Source organism: Lampris incognitus, chromosome 3 (assembly GCF_029633865.1).
Source record: "Lampris incognitus isolate fLamInc1 chromosome 3, fLamInc1.hap2, whole genome shotgun sequence".
Classification (NCBI taxonomy): Eukaryota; Metazoa; Chordata; class Actinopteri; order Lampriformes; family Lampridae; genus Lampris; species Lampris incognitus.
Window position 1 is genome coordinate 6,400,507 of NC_079213.1, and position 15,987 is coordinate 6,416,493.

A 15,987-nucleotide genomic window follows, 5' to 3' on the forward strand; every position below is an offset into this window, starting at 1 on the left:
ATAGCTGGCTAGCAATTTGTAGTGTGTGTGTGTGTCTGTGTGTGTGTGTGTGTGGGACTTTTTTTGCCTGTATGTTAGCGTCCTGATGCCTCTCGACACACAAATACCTGCGTGCATGTGTGTGTTCACTGTATTGCACGCCTGTGTGCACTTATAAGGGTGCGCTGGTGTGTGCAGATGTGTGTGCAGATGTGTGTGCGTGTTAGCATTAAGTATTTTCTTGAGCGGTATCTCGAGAGAGGAAAAAAAGAGATTATAATTAAAGCGCCAGAGACAGGATAATGACAAAGCACGTTAGCGTTCCTCCGCAACCGTGAAAGTCTCGCACGCTCTCGCTCTCCTCGCACACGCACAACACACACAACACAACACACACACACAACACACATCAACCCTCCCTCCTGTCTCTTCCTCCTTTCAGGCAATTTGAGAAAGTAAAAAAAAGCAAGTATTTTGTCTCCTCGTACACACACAGGCGGTTCACTCACTATGGATATCTCTCTGAACAGGGTATCATGGATGGATGGATGGATGGATGGAGAGAGAGAGAGAGAGAGAGAGAGAGAGAGAGAGAGAGAGAGAGAGAGAGAGAGAGAGAGAGAGAGAGAGAGAGAGATGATAGAGACAGAGAGAGAGAGAGAGAGAGAGAGAGAGATGATAGAGACAGAGAGAGAGAGAGAGACAGAGAGAGAGATGATAGAGACAGAGAGAGAGAGAGAGAGATGATAGAGACAGAGAGAGAGAGAGATGATAGAGACAGAGAGAGAGAGAGAGAGAGAGAGAGAGAGAGAGAGAGAGAGAGAGATGATAGAGACAGAGAGAGAGAGAGAGAGAGAGAGAGATGATAGAGACAGAGAGAGAGAGAGAGAGAGAGAGATGATACAGAGAGAGAGAGAGAGAGAGATGATAGAGACAGAGAGAGAGAGAGAGAGAGATGATAGAGACAGAGAGAGAGAGAGAGAGAGAGAGAGAGAGATGATAGAGACAGAGAGAGAGAGAGAGAGAGATGATAGAGACTGAGAGAGAGAGAGAGAGAGAGAGAGAGATGATAGAGACTGAGAGAGAGAGCGAGAGAGAGAGAGAGAGAGAGAGAGAACAAGGAATAGTGGGTTTCACTCGTCACATACTTCCACTACACTTGCCTCCCGTCTCTCTGTGAGAAACAAGGAGAAAAAGGAGCGAGAGAGAATTTTTCACTTCTAAAAATCTGGCTATGTTTTGTCTTTGTATGGTTTGTGTTTACCTTATAGAGAGGGATGTTAAGAGGCGGACAGAGAGAGAGAGAGAGAGAGAGAGAGAGAGAGAGAGAGAGAGAGAGAGAGAGAGAGAGAGAGAGAGAGAGAGAGAGAGAGAGAGAGCAGCGCTCCTCTTTCTAAATCCATTCGTCTCTTCTCCATCTCCCCTACGTCATTCCCGCAGGTCAAAGGTGAGAGAAATGGTATTAACGGGAGAGAGAAAGAAAGAAGCGAGAGAGAGAGAGAGAGAGAGAGAGAGAGAGAGAGAGAGAGAGTGTAAGCAAAGCCCTTCTCAAATCTCTGTCTCCAAGCGGTCGGTGATTTATCCCCCCCACCCCCCATCCCCCACCCCCCACCCACCCACACACACACACCTTAAATCTCTCCACACACCTTTTTTCCCTGGTGTCTCAAGGTAACTTCCAGGTATTATGGCTGAATTAGCCGGAGACGGGTTTCTGGCTCCACATGAAAAGTGTGACGTCTCTGTCAAGTCCGTGCCAGTCTTCCCTGCTCCCCACCGGCATAATCCTAACCTCAGATACCGGAAGACCAATGCTGAGAGGGATGGTAAAGGTGGAAGGGAGCATGAGAAGTATTTACACACACATGTACATCGGCGCCACATTACTTTAGCCCCCCCCCCCATTAAGAGTCCTGGTTCTGCAGGGGCTAAGGATGTCAGTGTCCATGGTCATGGATATGAAGGTTGGGGCTGGAAAAGGTTGAGGCTGGAAAAGGTTGAGGCTGGAAAAGGTTGAGGCTGGAAAGCTGATGTACTGTGAGACCTGTGGAGCAGACCAAACGCAGGATGTGGCCATGGCTGAGTGGGGAAGTTGATATGTTGTGTTGAGCTGAAGCGTTGTAGCAGTTAGAGATTTACAGTCAGTCAAATCAAAGTCAGTGTGGATATTAAAATCACCCAGGAGGAGAACCGAAGGTGAGGCGGCTATTAGCTGGGTCAGAAGATGAGAGAAGTCAAAGAGAAAGTCAAGTCAATTTTATTTGTATAGCTCAATATCAGGAACTACAAATTTGCCAAGAGGGGCATTACACATATAAAGTAACCCGCCAAATAGTGATCAGAGATGTCTCAGCAAAAGACAAGAGAAAAACAAAGCTTCTATGCAACAAGATGTCAAGGCCAAATGCAACCACACCATTAATGACCTTAACATATCTGTTATTATTATTAAATATATATATATACACTACCGTTCAAAAGTTTGGGATCACCCAAACAATTTTGTGTTTTCCATGAAAAGTCACACTTATTCACCACCATAGGTTGTGAAATGAATAGAAAATAGAGTCAAGACATTGACAAGGTTAGAAATAATGATTTGTATTTGAAATAAGATTTTTTTTACATCAAACTTTGCTTTCGTCAAAGAATCCTCCATTTGCAGCAATTACAGCATTGCAGACCTTTGGCATTCTAGCTGTTAATTTGTTGAGGTAATCTGGAGAAATTGCACCCCACGCTTCCAGAAGCAGCTCCCACAAGTTGGATTGGTTGGATGGGCACTTCTTTGAGCAGATTGAGTTTCTGGAGCATCACATTTGTGGGGTCAATTAAACGCTCAAAATGGCCAGAAAAAGAGAACTTTCATCTGAAACTCGACAGTCTATTCTTGTTCTTAGAAATGAAGGCTATTCCATGCGAGAAATTGCTAAGAAATTGAAGATTTCCTACACCGGTGTGTACTACTCCCTTCAGAGGACAGCACAAACAGGCTCTAACCAGAGTAGAAAAAGAAGTGGGAGGCCGCGTTGCACAACTGAGCAAGAAGATAAGTACATTAGAGTCTCTAGTTTGAGAAACAGACGCCTCACAGGTCCCCAACTGGCATCTTCATTAAATAGTACCTGTTAGAGCCTGTTTGTGCTGTCCTCTGAAGGGAGTAGTACACACCGGTGTAGGAAATCTTCAATTTCTTAGCAATTTCTCGCATGGAATAGCCTTCATTTCTAAGAACAAGAATAGACTGTCGAGTTTCAGATGAAAGTTCTCTTTTTCTGGCCATTTTGAGCGTTTAATTGACCCCACAAATGTGATGCTCCAGAAACTCAATCTGCTCAAAGAAGTGCCCATCCAACCAATCCAACTTGTGGGAGCTGCTTCTGGAAGCGTGGGGTGCAATTTCTCCAGATTACCTCAACAAATTAACAGCTAGAATGCCAAAGGTCTGCAATGCTGTAATTGCTGCAAATGGAGGATTCTTTAACGAAAGCAAAGTTTGATGTAAAAAAAATCTTATTTCAAATAAAAATCATTATTTCTAACCTTGTCAATGTCTTGCCTCTATTTTCTATTCATTTCACAACATATGGTGGTGAATAAGTGTGACTTTTCATGGAAAACACGAAATTGTTTGGGTGATCCCAAACTTTTGAACGGTAGTGTATATATCTCCATCCATTAGCCAAACCGCTTATCCTGCTCTCAGGCTATACATTATAAATATTAGCATTATCTATATAAAAGTGGAGGTCGTGGTGAAGGCTTTTTCATGTCTGGGAAGGGCTTTGCAGCTACAGTCCCATTATTCTATCAGAGTTGTGTGGTGTCTGGGCAGAATTTGTAAAAAAAAAAAAAAGTGATATATGACTGTGAAGATATAAATCAGATAATTGAACAGTCTATTTTTCTATATCCAAAAGTTGAAAATGGGGAAACGCTCTGCAACGAATTGCTCGTGTCAGCAGGAGCGAGCCAGATGAGGGATGCTGTGAGCTTGTCCCAGGGTTTCTACCTCGCGGGGCGATGCATGAGCGGGTACCAGGACGGGACGATGATGTCAGAAGATCAACAGTAGACGGTGTTTTAGAAAATGTCCAAACAAGTGTTCCTGAAAAATGGGCTCCTATGAACGAGAAGCAGACGGCTAAGTTGGTAAAGCGTGGTTGGTCTGATCTTTTGGTCGAATGTGACGGTGTTAAGAAAAACACAAGTAATACGAAAGTGAAATTACACACACGATTTTGTTGGAAAGTCCGAAGGAGTACGGCCAAGAAAACGTCTAAACAAATGTAAAGAAAATATGAGAAAATCTGAATGTCAAATGTAATAGGACCCAGTGTGAAACGTTGGACTTCATATGGAAACACAACAGAATCTACACAATAAATCCAACCCTGAAACGCTGTAAAACAACCCCAGGAAAATAGGAAGGCTGACAAAACAAAGTTGGATGAAAGGGACAACAGATGAAAATGATTGGGAAATAATTTTTGTGTTTGGTGTTTGTGAAAAACAAAATGGCAGCAATTAATTTTAATGAACTTTATACTTAGTCGTGCAATTTGGAGCAGGAGGAATTTCGCTCATTCTGGGGATAAGAGACTTAAGAGGATAAGAGACTTAATGTTTGCATACTATTTAAATCTTGTGTTTTCATGACGCCCAAATACTTCGAAAACGACTTATTTGAAAATGTGTCTGTGAAACAAGGCAGCGTGACAGACACTGATGACGAGGGCATTTTGAAGTTTAACTGTTAAAATGCACCTACATGTGGTACTCTAGAAACTCTCCACTTCCATGGAGTAAATGTTGCAAGTGTATATGAGAGATGACTGCAGCAATGTATATTATGCGATTTGATTATTTTGATAGCAAACAAAAAAAAGAACGCCTGATCTCGGAAGCTAAGCAGGGTCGGGCCTGGTTCGTACTTGGATGGGAGACCGCCCAGGAAAACCAGGTGCTATAAGCTTTTGTTCCCCTCTCTGGGAAAAATCCGCCTGCATAAGGTCGGGGATACCCGCAGTCAGCGGAGACGGAAGAGTGGCGACACGTTTCTCCCAGTAAACGGTGTGTCCGGGTGAACTGATTCAACTTTCTGGGTAAAAGAAGCCTCATTCGTTTTGGTCAAAGCCACCTACAAACTCTTCTCAAAGGCTGTCTCTCACCTTTAGGTCGTATTCTTGCGCTTTCCCCTGACTCTTCATCGTTTATTTCCCCTGTGGTGGATCGCTGGTAACGCTTGTGGCCAACGAGTCCCGGTCTCACTTGGTATTTCGACACCGAAGATCACTTTACTCTACTGATGATGTGCTACTGAAGGAATTGTGAAGGCAGGTAAAGGCAAGATTTTTGGTACGTTCCCATCTCAGCTGATTGAGTCGATGTGTATGTCGCTGTTGGCATAGCCCCTCCCCCTTTTCTCCCCAGCTGTACCCGGCCAATCACCCCGCTCTGAGCCGTCCCGGTCTCTGCTCCGCCCCCTCTGCTGATCCGGGGGAGGGCTGCAGACTACCACATGCCTCCTCCCATACATGTGGAGTCGCCAGCCGCTTCTTTTCACCTGACAGTGAGGAGTTTCACCAGGAGGACGTAGTAGCGTCTGGGAGGATCACGCTATTCCCCCCAGTTCCCCCTCTGCCCCGACCGACCAGAGGAGGCGCTAGTGCAGCGACCAGGACACCCACCCACATCCGGCTTCCCACCCACAGACACGGCCAACTGTGTCTGTAGAGATGCTCGACCAAGCCGGAAGTAACACAGGGATTCGAACCAGCGATCCCCGTGTTGGTAGGCGACGGAATAGACCGTTATGCTTCCCGGACACCCACTAAAGTTGGCATTCTTAGCATTGCTTTAGGCCTTGGGGCTACGGCTGTCTCGAAGCCCCCCCCCCCCCCCACTAAGGAATCCTTGTTCTATGTGCAAAAGTGCATCACGAAGTTGGTTAAAAGACACCGACATCCTGCCTGGGAAAACATGTCTCGTGAGGCCGCTGGTCCTCGGTCAGAGCCCAGGCCCTGAAGTCCCAGTAAGCCTGTGCATTAAGACGCCCATGCACACACACACACACATGAAGACACACTCGTATAAACACATGTGCACACACTGCTGCCTCAAGTACCTCACTACACCCTCTAGATTCACACTAGAAAGAAGGAATTGGGGATTTGGCTCGATACCTGAGGCGTACATGAGAGGTTTTATCTTCTGGCACGCACACACACACAACCAAACGCATTCACAAACTATGAGCATTACACTCTCACATGAACTCATATTAACCTCAATTACTGCTTAGAATACCTGCTAACGTTCATCCCTGCAGAGGCCCCGCCGCAGGGCAAGGCAACAGAAATCTGCATTAACTTCTCTCCGGGAAAAGTAAGGAAATCTTTTAAGGGAAAGTAAGGAGAAGAAAAAAAACTCGCTTTCCATGTCTGAAGAAACCTCATAACTCTGAATCAGCAGTTTAGCTGTGAGGCAGCGGCTGCCATGGTAATGACGACTGTATTATGATGCCACTTGTCTCTGTGGCGCAACCGGCATTCACTGCAGCCCAGCTCCTTTCCACTGGAAGGGGAAGATTATTATTTCCCCGTCGGAGAGTAAAAATAAAAATGGGGGGGGGGGGGGGACAAGTTCTCTCTTTCCTGTACGGGCGATCAGATCTGACATCAGACCTCTCTTCATTCGTAGGACCCGGCAGATAAACAGATTCGGATCGGGACGGGGACACTGACGCCCGTGAGCGGAGGCCGTCGAGTTCGTGTCTACCCAGGAATGTAGTGTTCTCCCTCCAGAGACTTTAAAAAGGATCTGTGTGAAATTCCTGGCCTCAAAGACACCTTGTCCCTCGCCTCCCGTTAACCTCGGAGGCCGTCACATGGTCCGCCGGGAGCTCGGGGATTGGAGGGTCTGGGCTGCCGGAGGCGGGACCTTGTGCTGTTGTGTGCAAGACTCCGGAGGGGGTCGTGTCACATCAACACACACACACACACACACGTCTTAACCACTAACCACAGGCACCCTACTGAAGTTTACACTGGCAACAGTAACACCCCCCCCCACCAACACACACACACACACACACAGAAGGATATCAATGAGGCTTTACATGAGGGGGAATATGTGGGATGAAAACTCCTCCCAGTGGAATGTTAATCTATTCATGGTTTACGGTGTGTCCACACACCTGGTCTAATCTTAGCTACCCGGCTACCAGTGAAAACTCCCAGAATACTTCTGAAAAACTACCAAGCAATAAACCAGCAAGAGAGAGAAGGGGAGCAGAGGTGGGGGAGAAAGAAACCGCGGGGAGAGGTTCGACTGATAGACAGACGTATAGATAGCGAGACGGACGGATGGACGGGGGAGGGGAGCGGCAGGAGGAAAAACATGGCCGACAGTAAGTGATAAATTGCGGGACGGAGAATGATGAAAGATGGAAGGGGGAGGAGGAGGAAGAGCGGGCGCTATTCATCACTGATGCTATCACCTCCAGCAGTGTCCTCCTGCATCCAGGCTTGACAGGCTGCCGGCAAAGACAAAACGCTATCGCAAGAGCAACTTTGGAAGCAGACGCCGTCCCGCTCACGGCCGCTACCTGGAAAAACACCCAGCGCTTGACGGGAAATTTCACTGATGGGTTTTTTTGCACGTGCAATCGGTACTAATGAGTAATGGAGCGGACCGAAGCAATAAAGTCCTGATTGTGTCCTATATTGACAGAAATCGGTGTTCTCCTGCTCACCGTCCATAGAATCCTCTGCGCTGGTGCTGTGGGACGTCATTTCCACCATCGGAAACACAGCTTAGAGAAGGAGGACGGGTTATTTGAAGTGTGTTTACAGTAGAGTACATTATTAGAAACCCGGATACGCAGGCATCTGGGTGGTGTGGCCGTCTATTCCGTTGCCTACCAACGCGGGGCTCGCCGGTTCGAATCCCCGCGTTACCTCCGGCTCGGTCGGGCGTCCCTACAGACACAATTGACCCTGTCTGCGGGTGGGTATGTGTCCTGGTCGCTGCACTAGCGCCTCCTCTGGTCGATCGGGGTGCCTGGTCGGGGGGGCGGGGTAGCGTGATCCTCCCACGCACTACGTCCCCCTGGCGAAACTCCTCACTGTCAGGTGAAAAGAAGCGGCTGGTGACCCCACATGCCTCGGAGGAGGCGTGTGGTAGTCTGCAGCCCTCCCCGGATCAGCAGAGGGGGTGGAGCAGAGACCGGGAAGGCTCGGGAGAGTGGGGTAATTGGACGGGTACAATTGGGGAGAAAAGGGGGGAGGGGAAAGATCTTTATCAATTTTTAAAGCGTTTCGACGGGATAGAGGAGAGAGACAGGAAGTTCAGGTTGGAGGATGTGATCGGGCGCAAGATGGTGTGCTCTGATCTCATTGGACCACCAGGACACCGCCTGTGTACCCGTTTTGGAAAGAGATGTATTGTCTATCTGATGTAGGCATCAATCTGATAAGCATATTGACGTTTTGGCTTCACCAAAAAAAGGGTCCTGGGTTCAAGCCCGACCCGTCCGTGTTGAGTTTATAGGTCATCCCACTGCTCGTCCGGGGTTTTTATCTCCCACAGCTCAATAAACGTTGTATCAGCTTTCTTGTATTCTTGTATTCTTTCTTGTATTCAGCTTTCTTTGATTTTCTTACCTGGATTATTGAGCATGCATCAAGACAAGGTTAAGCAATCCATCACAAGGTTTCCCACCTGCCTTTCATCCAAAGCCCGTCTAGATAAGCTATGGAAACACATGAGCCTAGAAAAAATAACTAAACCTGACACCCTGTTCTGAAAGCTGAGGTAACATACCCTTTTCTTAAACATGGCTGATGCACCTTCACTTCACCTTGGCAGGGTAGAAACTGAGCCTCACCCTTGCTGGCACTGTTAAGAAGTCAACGTTCTGTTGCTTACAACTCCCTCTGTCATCACTTACTTTGTGTTTTAATTTAGCCAATCACATAATACAGGTGTTGTCATCTACATACCATTGTTTTTTTTTGGGGGGGGTGTTTCCCCTCCCCCCCCCAACTGTACTTGGCCAATTACCCCACTCTTCCGAGTCAACCCAGTTGCCCAGTTGCTGCTCCACCCCCTCTGCCAATCCGGGGAGGGCTGCAGACTACCACATGCTTCCTCCGATACATGTGGAGTCGCCAGCCGCTTCTTTTCACCTGACAATGAGGAGTTTCACCAGGGGGGCGTAGCACGTGGGAGGATCACGCTATTCCCCCCAGTTCCCCCTCCCTCCCTGAACAGACACCCTGACCGATGAGAGGCGGCCGTCGTTTGCATCTGTTACCCTTCACTCTCATTTTGGAGCTGACAGGAAGCTGCCTGTATCGTCCGGGGATCTCAACGCACCCTTAGCGGCCGGACTGAGCGCAGCCCATTATGCTTTTGCCCCTTGCTGGGGGGGGAAAGAGAAAAATGGTGGTGGAAAGGGCAGTCAGTATTTGGTTACCCTGACAGTGACACGCAAGGCACACATGTCTCATTCTCCAGAGACAGAGAGTAGATTCCAGATTTGGGAATGGAGAGGCTAAAAACAGGTACACACACACACACACAGATACACACACATCCACATGTATACACATGAAGCAACACTGAGATATGTACATGCACACACACACACAACTTCTAGGCAAGGGGGAATATTACACTTAAGCCAGCCAGGGTCAAGGCTTATGATTGCCTTCGGTCACCCTGCTGAGTCAGAGTCCTTGCAGCTGGGACAGGAGGAGAGAACAGATATGAACAGCTGAGGAGAGAGACGGGCAGGGAGAGAGGGAGAGAGGGAGAGAGGGAGAGAGGGACAGGGAGAGAGGGAGAGAGAGAGAGAGAAGTGTAAAATATCAGCATCCTACCTGTGTTGGATTGTAGAGCTCCTGCAAGGCGTTGCGGGATCCTTTCCTACAGCAGCCATCCACCACGAAAGGGTTTCTTCGCATGACTGCAAACCAGAAGAGACAGAAAGTGTCACAGAAGCGCTGACGGGACCTGGAGACCTTTCAGTCACCAAGCCAAGAGGAAAAACACAGAAAAGCAACGGGTCGAAGGGGAACACTTGGAACCACAGAACCGGCATGATAGATATGTTGTTGATCTGGGGCGTTGCTAAGGATGGGCCCCGTTAAATGGTAGCAAATTGCCCCCCTCCCCCCGAAACAAAAAACAACTGCAGAAATCCACACCTCTAGAACCCACTGGACCCATAGCTTTCAATAACTTAAATTTTCCAGCTTGCAGGTCTCTTGCACTCCAATATTTACTGACAGTGGAAAAATTAAACGTGTGCAATACTGTGCAAACATGCAGGCAGTATTTTGTATACAGCAGAATGCATTATTTGATGCAAGACTGTGATACCCTCTCTAAGAGATATGTTAATGTTGCCACGTCAGAACAGACGGGCCTCCTCTAGAGGGAGACGCTCACTCTCATCCAAGTACAATGCACAGAGAAAGGTGCACAGCCATGTTTTTTGTTTAGGACTCATTTACGTTTGACCCGAGAGATATAATTAACGGTAAAGAAGGTAACAAAAGAGGAAAATTGTCTATTTTATTGGAATCCACAACCATCAAAACATCTTAGCTAGTTTCCTTTTGCTTCCTAGCGGTTGCTTTCCCCCTTTGACTGTCCATTCCTGTTCGATTTTTTTCGTTGGGGAAGGGGCTGCATGGTAGGAGTTCATGGGGACTAACTATCGCTGGCCCTACTACCCAAGAGCCCAATGCTGACGCTTCTTATGGCGATCGGGCAATGCACCACCCAAGGGAAGAGGGAGAGCATTTTTCTATCACATTCTGCCGCACTCATCAAGTCTTGGGTTTTACCCCTGAAAGGTAAATTCCTCGATGCCAACTGCAGTGTAGTGTCTAGGATTCTCTGCAAGAGAGCTCTATTTTTCTCAACTTCTGGTGGTAACTTTTTCTGCAACTGATAGTCAGCACCACTGCTAACTAGCCACCACAGAATGTGGAAGATTCTTCCACTTCAGGGAGCAGTCTCTGTGTGCCTTCTTCTTCTGAGAATTTGTCATGCATACGGCACTTCGCTCTTCCATGTCTTGCCTTTGTATAATGCAGGTATGCTGAAATGGCTTTCCCAGTGAATCCTGTGGCATTTCTCCCCCCCCCCTTTTTCTCCCCAATTGTATCCGGCCAATTGTCCCACTCTTCTGAGCTGTCCCGGTCACTGCTCCACCCCCCGTGCTGATCCGGGGAGGGTTGCAGACTACTACATGTCTCCTCCGATACAGGTGGAGTCACCAGCCGCTTCTTTTCACCTGACTGTGAGGAGTTTCACCAGGGGGATGTAGCGCGTGGGAGGATCACGCTATTCCCCCCAGTTCCCCCTCCCACTCGAACAGGCGCCCCGACTGAGCAGAGGAGGCGCTAGTGCAACAACCAGGACACATACCCACATCCGGCTTCCCACCCGCAGACACGGCCAATTGTGTCTGTAGGGACGCCCGACCAAGCCAGAGGTAACACGGGGATTCGAACCGACGATCCCCGTGTTGGGAGGCAACAGAATAGACCACTACGCTACCTGGACGCCCTGGCACCTATTGTTTTAAATGGCAGAACATGCACCAAAAGCGCCGTGAGGCGTGTCAAACTGCCTTGACACCTCTACCTCAACCTTGTTTTGATTTGGGAGCATCAAGTAAGGAGGCAGCAACCAAAGCTGTTTGTTCTGCAGCCACAGTACCTGTTGGGACAGAGCTAAAAGGAATAAAAAGGTAGGGATATTTCCCCAGAGGACAATATTTTATTAGAGAAATAAATAATAATAGTAATAATAAACAAATACACATATAACAAATATATTGACAAGATATTTCCATACTGAGCCTGTTTTTAAAGTATGAATTTTGAAGGCCGGGTCTTGACAGGAACTATGACTCTCATTGCAGCTGGCATCATTGCTTGTCCCCCAGCTGTAATGTTATAGGCTACTCAAATAGAAATGTATAGAAAATTAATGGGGGGTATCTATAAAGGCATACAAACTAGTGCCTGCCTACATATAAATAGCAACCTTTTCCTAAAATACTGCTGGTTCTGTGGTGTTGGCCTTTCAAATCCGATGCCTGCAGTGTGCCACAGGAGCATCAAATGACACGTCGCTTTCAGCGCGTTGTGGCCTTGAGGCTGTCTGGACAGCTTTACCCAAAAATAAGAAACCAAACAGTAAACCCTTAGTTTTATTAATGTACTGATCACGAAACAGTCCATTAATAACAATTTTCAACAACTGAGGCACAAAAGGTTTTTGACTTATGTTCTGGTATTTTGTGGGGCCCTGGGAATTGTCCTGCCCTCCCTTACGGCACCGCTGTTGTTCATCACAGACGGTCATTTGACTTTATTTTATTTTTCTATTAAAGATTTTTGGCAGCTTTGCATTTTTTGAAGTTGGATATTTAAAGGGGACGAGGAGGATGGGCTGAGGCAAGGAGGACAAGCACCAATGAGTGATTCTGAAACCAGGACAGTGAGCTTAGACCCGAGCTAACATGGTTTCAGCTGAATGACCGAGACACGGAAATACTGCTGTTATACAGGAGTGATCCAGCCATTATCCAAGCCTCTTATCCCCACTGGGGTTGCGGGATGCTGGAACATATCCCAGCAGTCACTGGGCGGCAGGCGGTGAGACACCCTGGACAGGCTGCTAGGCCATCACAGGGCCCACACATTCACACCCAGGGACAACTTATGGCCGACTCACCTGACCTACATGTCTAGGAAAATTCAAATTTTAAGCCCAAATTTCCTATCGTTAGGAGCCCAACTGAGCGATGGGGAGCAGGAATCTTTTGAAATGATTCAGTATTGAGAAAGCTAGCATCCGGGGAAAATGCAGCTCCTCCTGATAGTGCTGCTGACCCAAGTCCAACCCCGTCAATGACCCCCAATTGGTCCCCGCCAGGTCCCCCGTGTTGGGGAAACACACATTTGAACAATCGACCAAACAGAGTCAGAGAGACTTAAAAGAAGAAGAAGAAGAAGAAAAAATGAAGAGACCATCCACTTAATGCCAAGGACACAGGGACAGATTAGTGTTTGTTTGGCTCCAACTCAGCTCTCTACACAGCCCAACACAGGGTAGCAGCTGGCGGCACTTTCGCAGCGGTATGAGCCAATACAATCCCCGACACACACACTCACACACACACATGCACACACACACACGCACACCTCTTGGACTCTGTGCCCAGAAACACACTCTCTGCAATTACACAGGATGAGAAGATGCTGAAGAACAGTATGGGATCGTTGGCGCGGAAAACGACCCAGCGATGAGGACTTAACGGGAAACAGTCCTGATTTTCCACATTGTCTTTGTGAGTGTAATATATACACTACCGTTCAAAAGTTTGGGATCACCCAAACAATTTCGTGTTTTCCATGAAAAGTCACACTTATTCACCACCATATGTTGTGAAATGAATAGAAAATAGAGTCAAGACATTGACAAGGTTAGAAATAATGATTTGTATTTGAAATAAGATTTTTTTTACATCAAACTTTGCTTTCGTCAAAGAATCCTCCATTTGCAGCAATTACAGCATTGCAGACCTTTGGCATTCTAGCTGTTAATTTGTTGAGGTAATCTGGAGAAATTGCACCCCACGCTTCCAGAAGCAGCTCCCACAAGTTGGATTGGTTGGATGGGCACTTCTTTGAGCAGATTGAGTTTCTGGAGCATCACATTTGTGGGGTCAATTAAACGCTCAAAATGGCCAGAAAAAGAGAACTTTCATCTGAAACTCGACAGTCTATTCTTGTTCTTAGAAATGAAGGCTATTCCATGCGAGAAATTGCTAAGAAATTGAAGATTTCCTACACCGGTGTGTACTACTCCCTTCAGAGGACAGCACAAACAGGCTCTAACAGGTACCATTTAATGAAGATGCCAGTTGGGGACCTGTGAGGCGTCTGTTTCTCAAACTAGAGACTCTAATGTACTTATCTTCTTGCTCAGTTGTGCAACGCGGCCTCCCACTTCTTTTTCTACTCTGATTAGAGCCTGTTTTTGCAATTTCTCCAGATTACCTCAACAAATTAACAGCTAGAATGCCAAAGGTCTGCAATGCTGTAATTGCTGCAAATGGAGGATTCTTTGACGAAAGCAAAGTTTGATGTAAAAAAAATCTTATTTCAAATACAAATCATTATTTCTAACCTTGTCAATGTCTTGACTCTATTTTCTATTCATTTCACAACATATGGTGGTGAATAAGTGTGACTTTTCATGGAGAAAACAAAATTGTTTGGGTGATCCCAAACTTTTGAACGGTAGTGTATATACACACAAACACACTGTGGGAATGTCCACAACATACACTGAGATGGTTTGGACATGTGTGGAGGAGAGACGCTGGGTATATTGGGAGAAGGATGCCGAATATGGAGCTGCCAGGGAAGAGGAGAAGAGGGAGGACAAAGAGGAGGTTTTGATTTGATTTGGAGACGCTTTGTTGATCCCCAAGGGGAAATTATGCTCTCCCTTTAACCCATCCTAGCCGTGTAGCTAGGAGCAGTGGGCAGCCGCCGTGCAGCACCTGGAGGCCAACCCCAGTTGGCCTCGCCATGCCTTGCTCAGGGGCACAGACAGGAGTATTAACCCTAACATGCGTGTCTTTTTGATGGTGGGGGGAAACCGGAGCACCCGGAGAAAACCCGCCGCAGACACGGGGAGAACATGCAAACTCCACACAGAGGACGACCTGGGATGACCCCCCCCCCCAAGGTTGGACAACCGTGCCGCCAATGGATGTGGTGAGGGAGGACATGCAGGTGGCTGGTGTGACACAGGAGGATGCAGAGGACAGGAAGAGACACAAACGGATGACCTGCTGTGGCGCCCCCTAAGAGGAGCAGCCAAAAGTAGTAGCAGCAGTGGCAGTAGTAGTAGATACGTTGTGGGAATAACACCTTATTAGCAGCCATAACACTGAGCAGTACCCTGCGTGTCTCTCAGATGCTGCCAAAAGTTTGTGGAAAAGAGGCCACCGGCGACGTCACGGGACGCCGCCATCTTTGTACGACGCCCGGTGGCGTGCGCCGCGACAGCTGCACGTAGCGCCGTTATTCGCTCTTTCACATTCAGAGACTTGCTGCGTTTCAGACACACAGAGGACTGTCCAGTGTTATGACCGCCGACGGACTGCACATAGGTGATGCTCTGCAGGGGAAATGTATTGATCCCTGCAGGGAATTCTGTCTCACTGCTTTTTGCCGTCCAGACAAGTCAAGGCCGGGTTTTGGCTGCAGAGCAGAGCTCCTGGGAATTCGCCGTCTTGCTCGGGGGGCTTCGAGCGCGGTCCGTTGAACCCGTCAGGTTATCGGTATCCGGAGTTCATCCACGAGGCGAGTTTGCACGCACGAGAAATCTCCCATTTTATGTTTGCTCGCGAAAAACCAAATAGGCACAACGAAACACTGTGAAGTGCAAGATGGGAGCGCTTGCGGGAACATCTGGAGCCACGTCTGGAAGAATAAGCAGGTCTGACGGTCCGACCTGACGAGCCGGTCAAGGGGTTCACACTCTTCTGCAAAGTGGACAAAGGGAAAACATTGTTTCGCCCTACATCCTGTTTTTGGTACCAAAACAATCCGATATGCATTAAAGTTTCACAGCTTACGGACGTCCGAGTAGCGTGGCGGTCTACTCCGTTGCCTACCAGCATGGGGACCGGTAGTTCGAATCCCCAGGTTACCTCCGGCTTGGTCGGGCGTCCCGACAGACTCAACTGGCCGTGTCTGCGGGTGGGAAGCCGGATGTGAGTGTGTGTCCTGGTCGCTGCACTAGCGCCTCCTCTGGTCGGTTGGGGCACCTGCTCGGGGGGGGGGGGGACTAGCGTGATCCTCCCACGCGCTACGTCCCCCTGGTGAAACTCCTCACTGTCAGGTGAGAAGAAGCGGCTGGCGACTCCACATGTATGGGAGGAGGCACGTGGTCGTCTGCAGC

At 48.0% G+C, this 15,987-nt stretch overlaps 1 protein-coding gene across 2 annotated transcripts in view; it reads right to left on the reverse strand.

Moving 5' to 3' along the window:
* The window catches only part of chst11 (carbohydrate (chondroitin 4) sulfotransferase 11), a 103,307-nt gene that overhangs the window by 14,805 nt on the left and 72,515 nt on the right, over nucleotides 1-15,987 (reverse strand). For both annotated transcript variants that reach the window (XM_056277311.1, XM_056277309.1), the window contains exon 2: nucleotides 9,867-9,952. In XM_056277311.1, coding sequence (XP_056133286.1) covers nucleotides 9,867-9,952 — 86 coding nt within the window. The remainder of the gene's footprint in view (nucleotides 1-9,866; nucleotides 9,953-15,987) is intronic.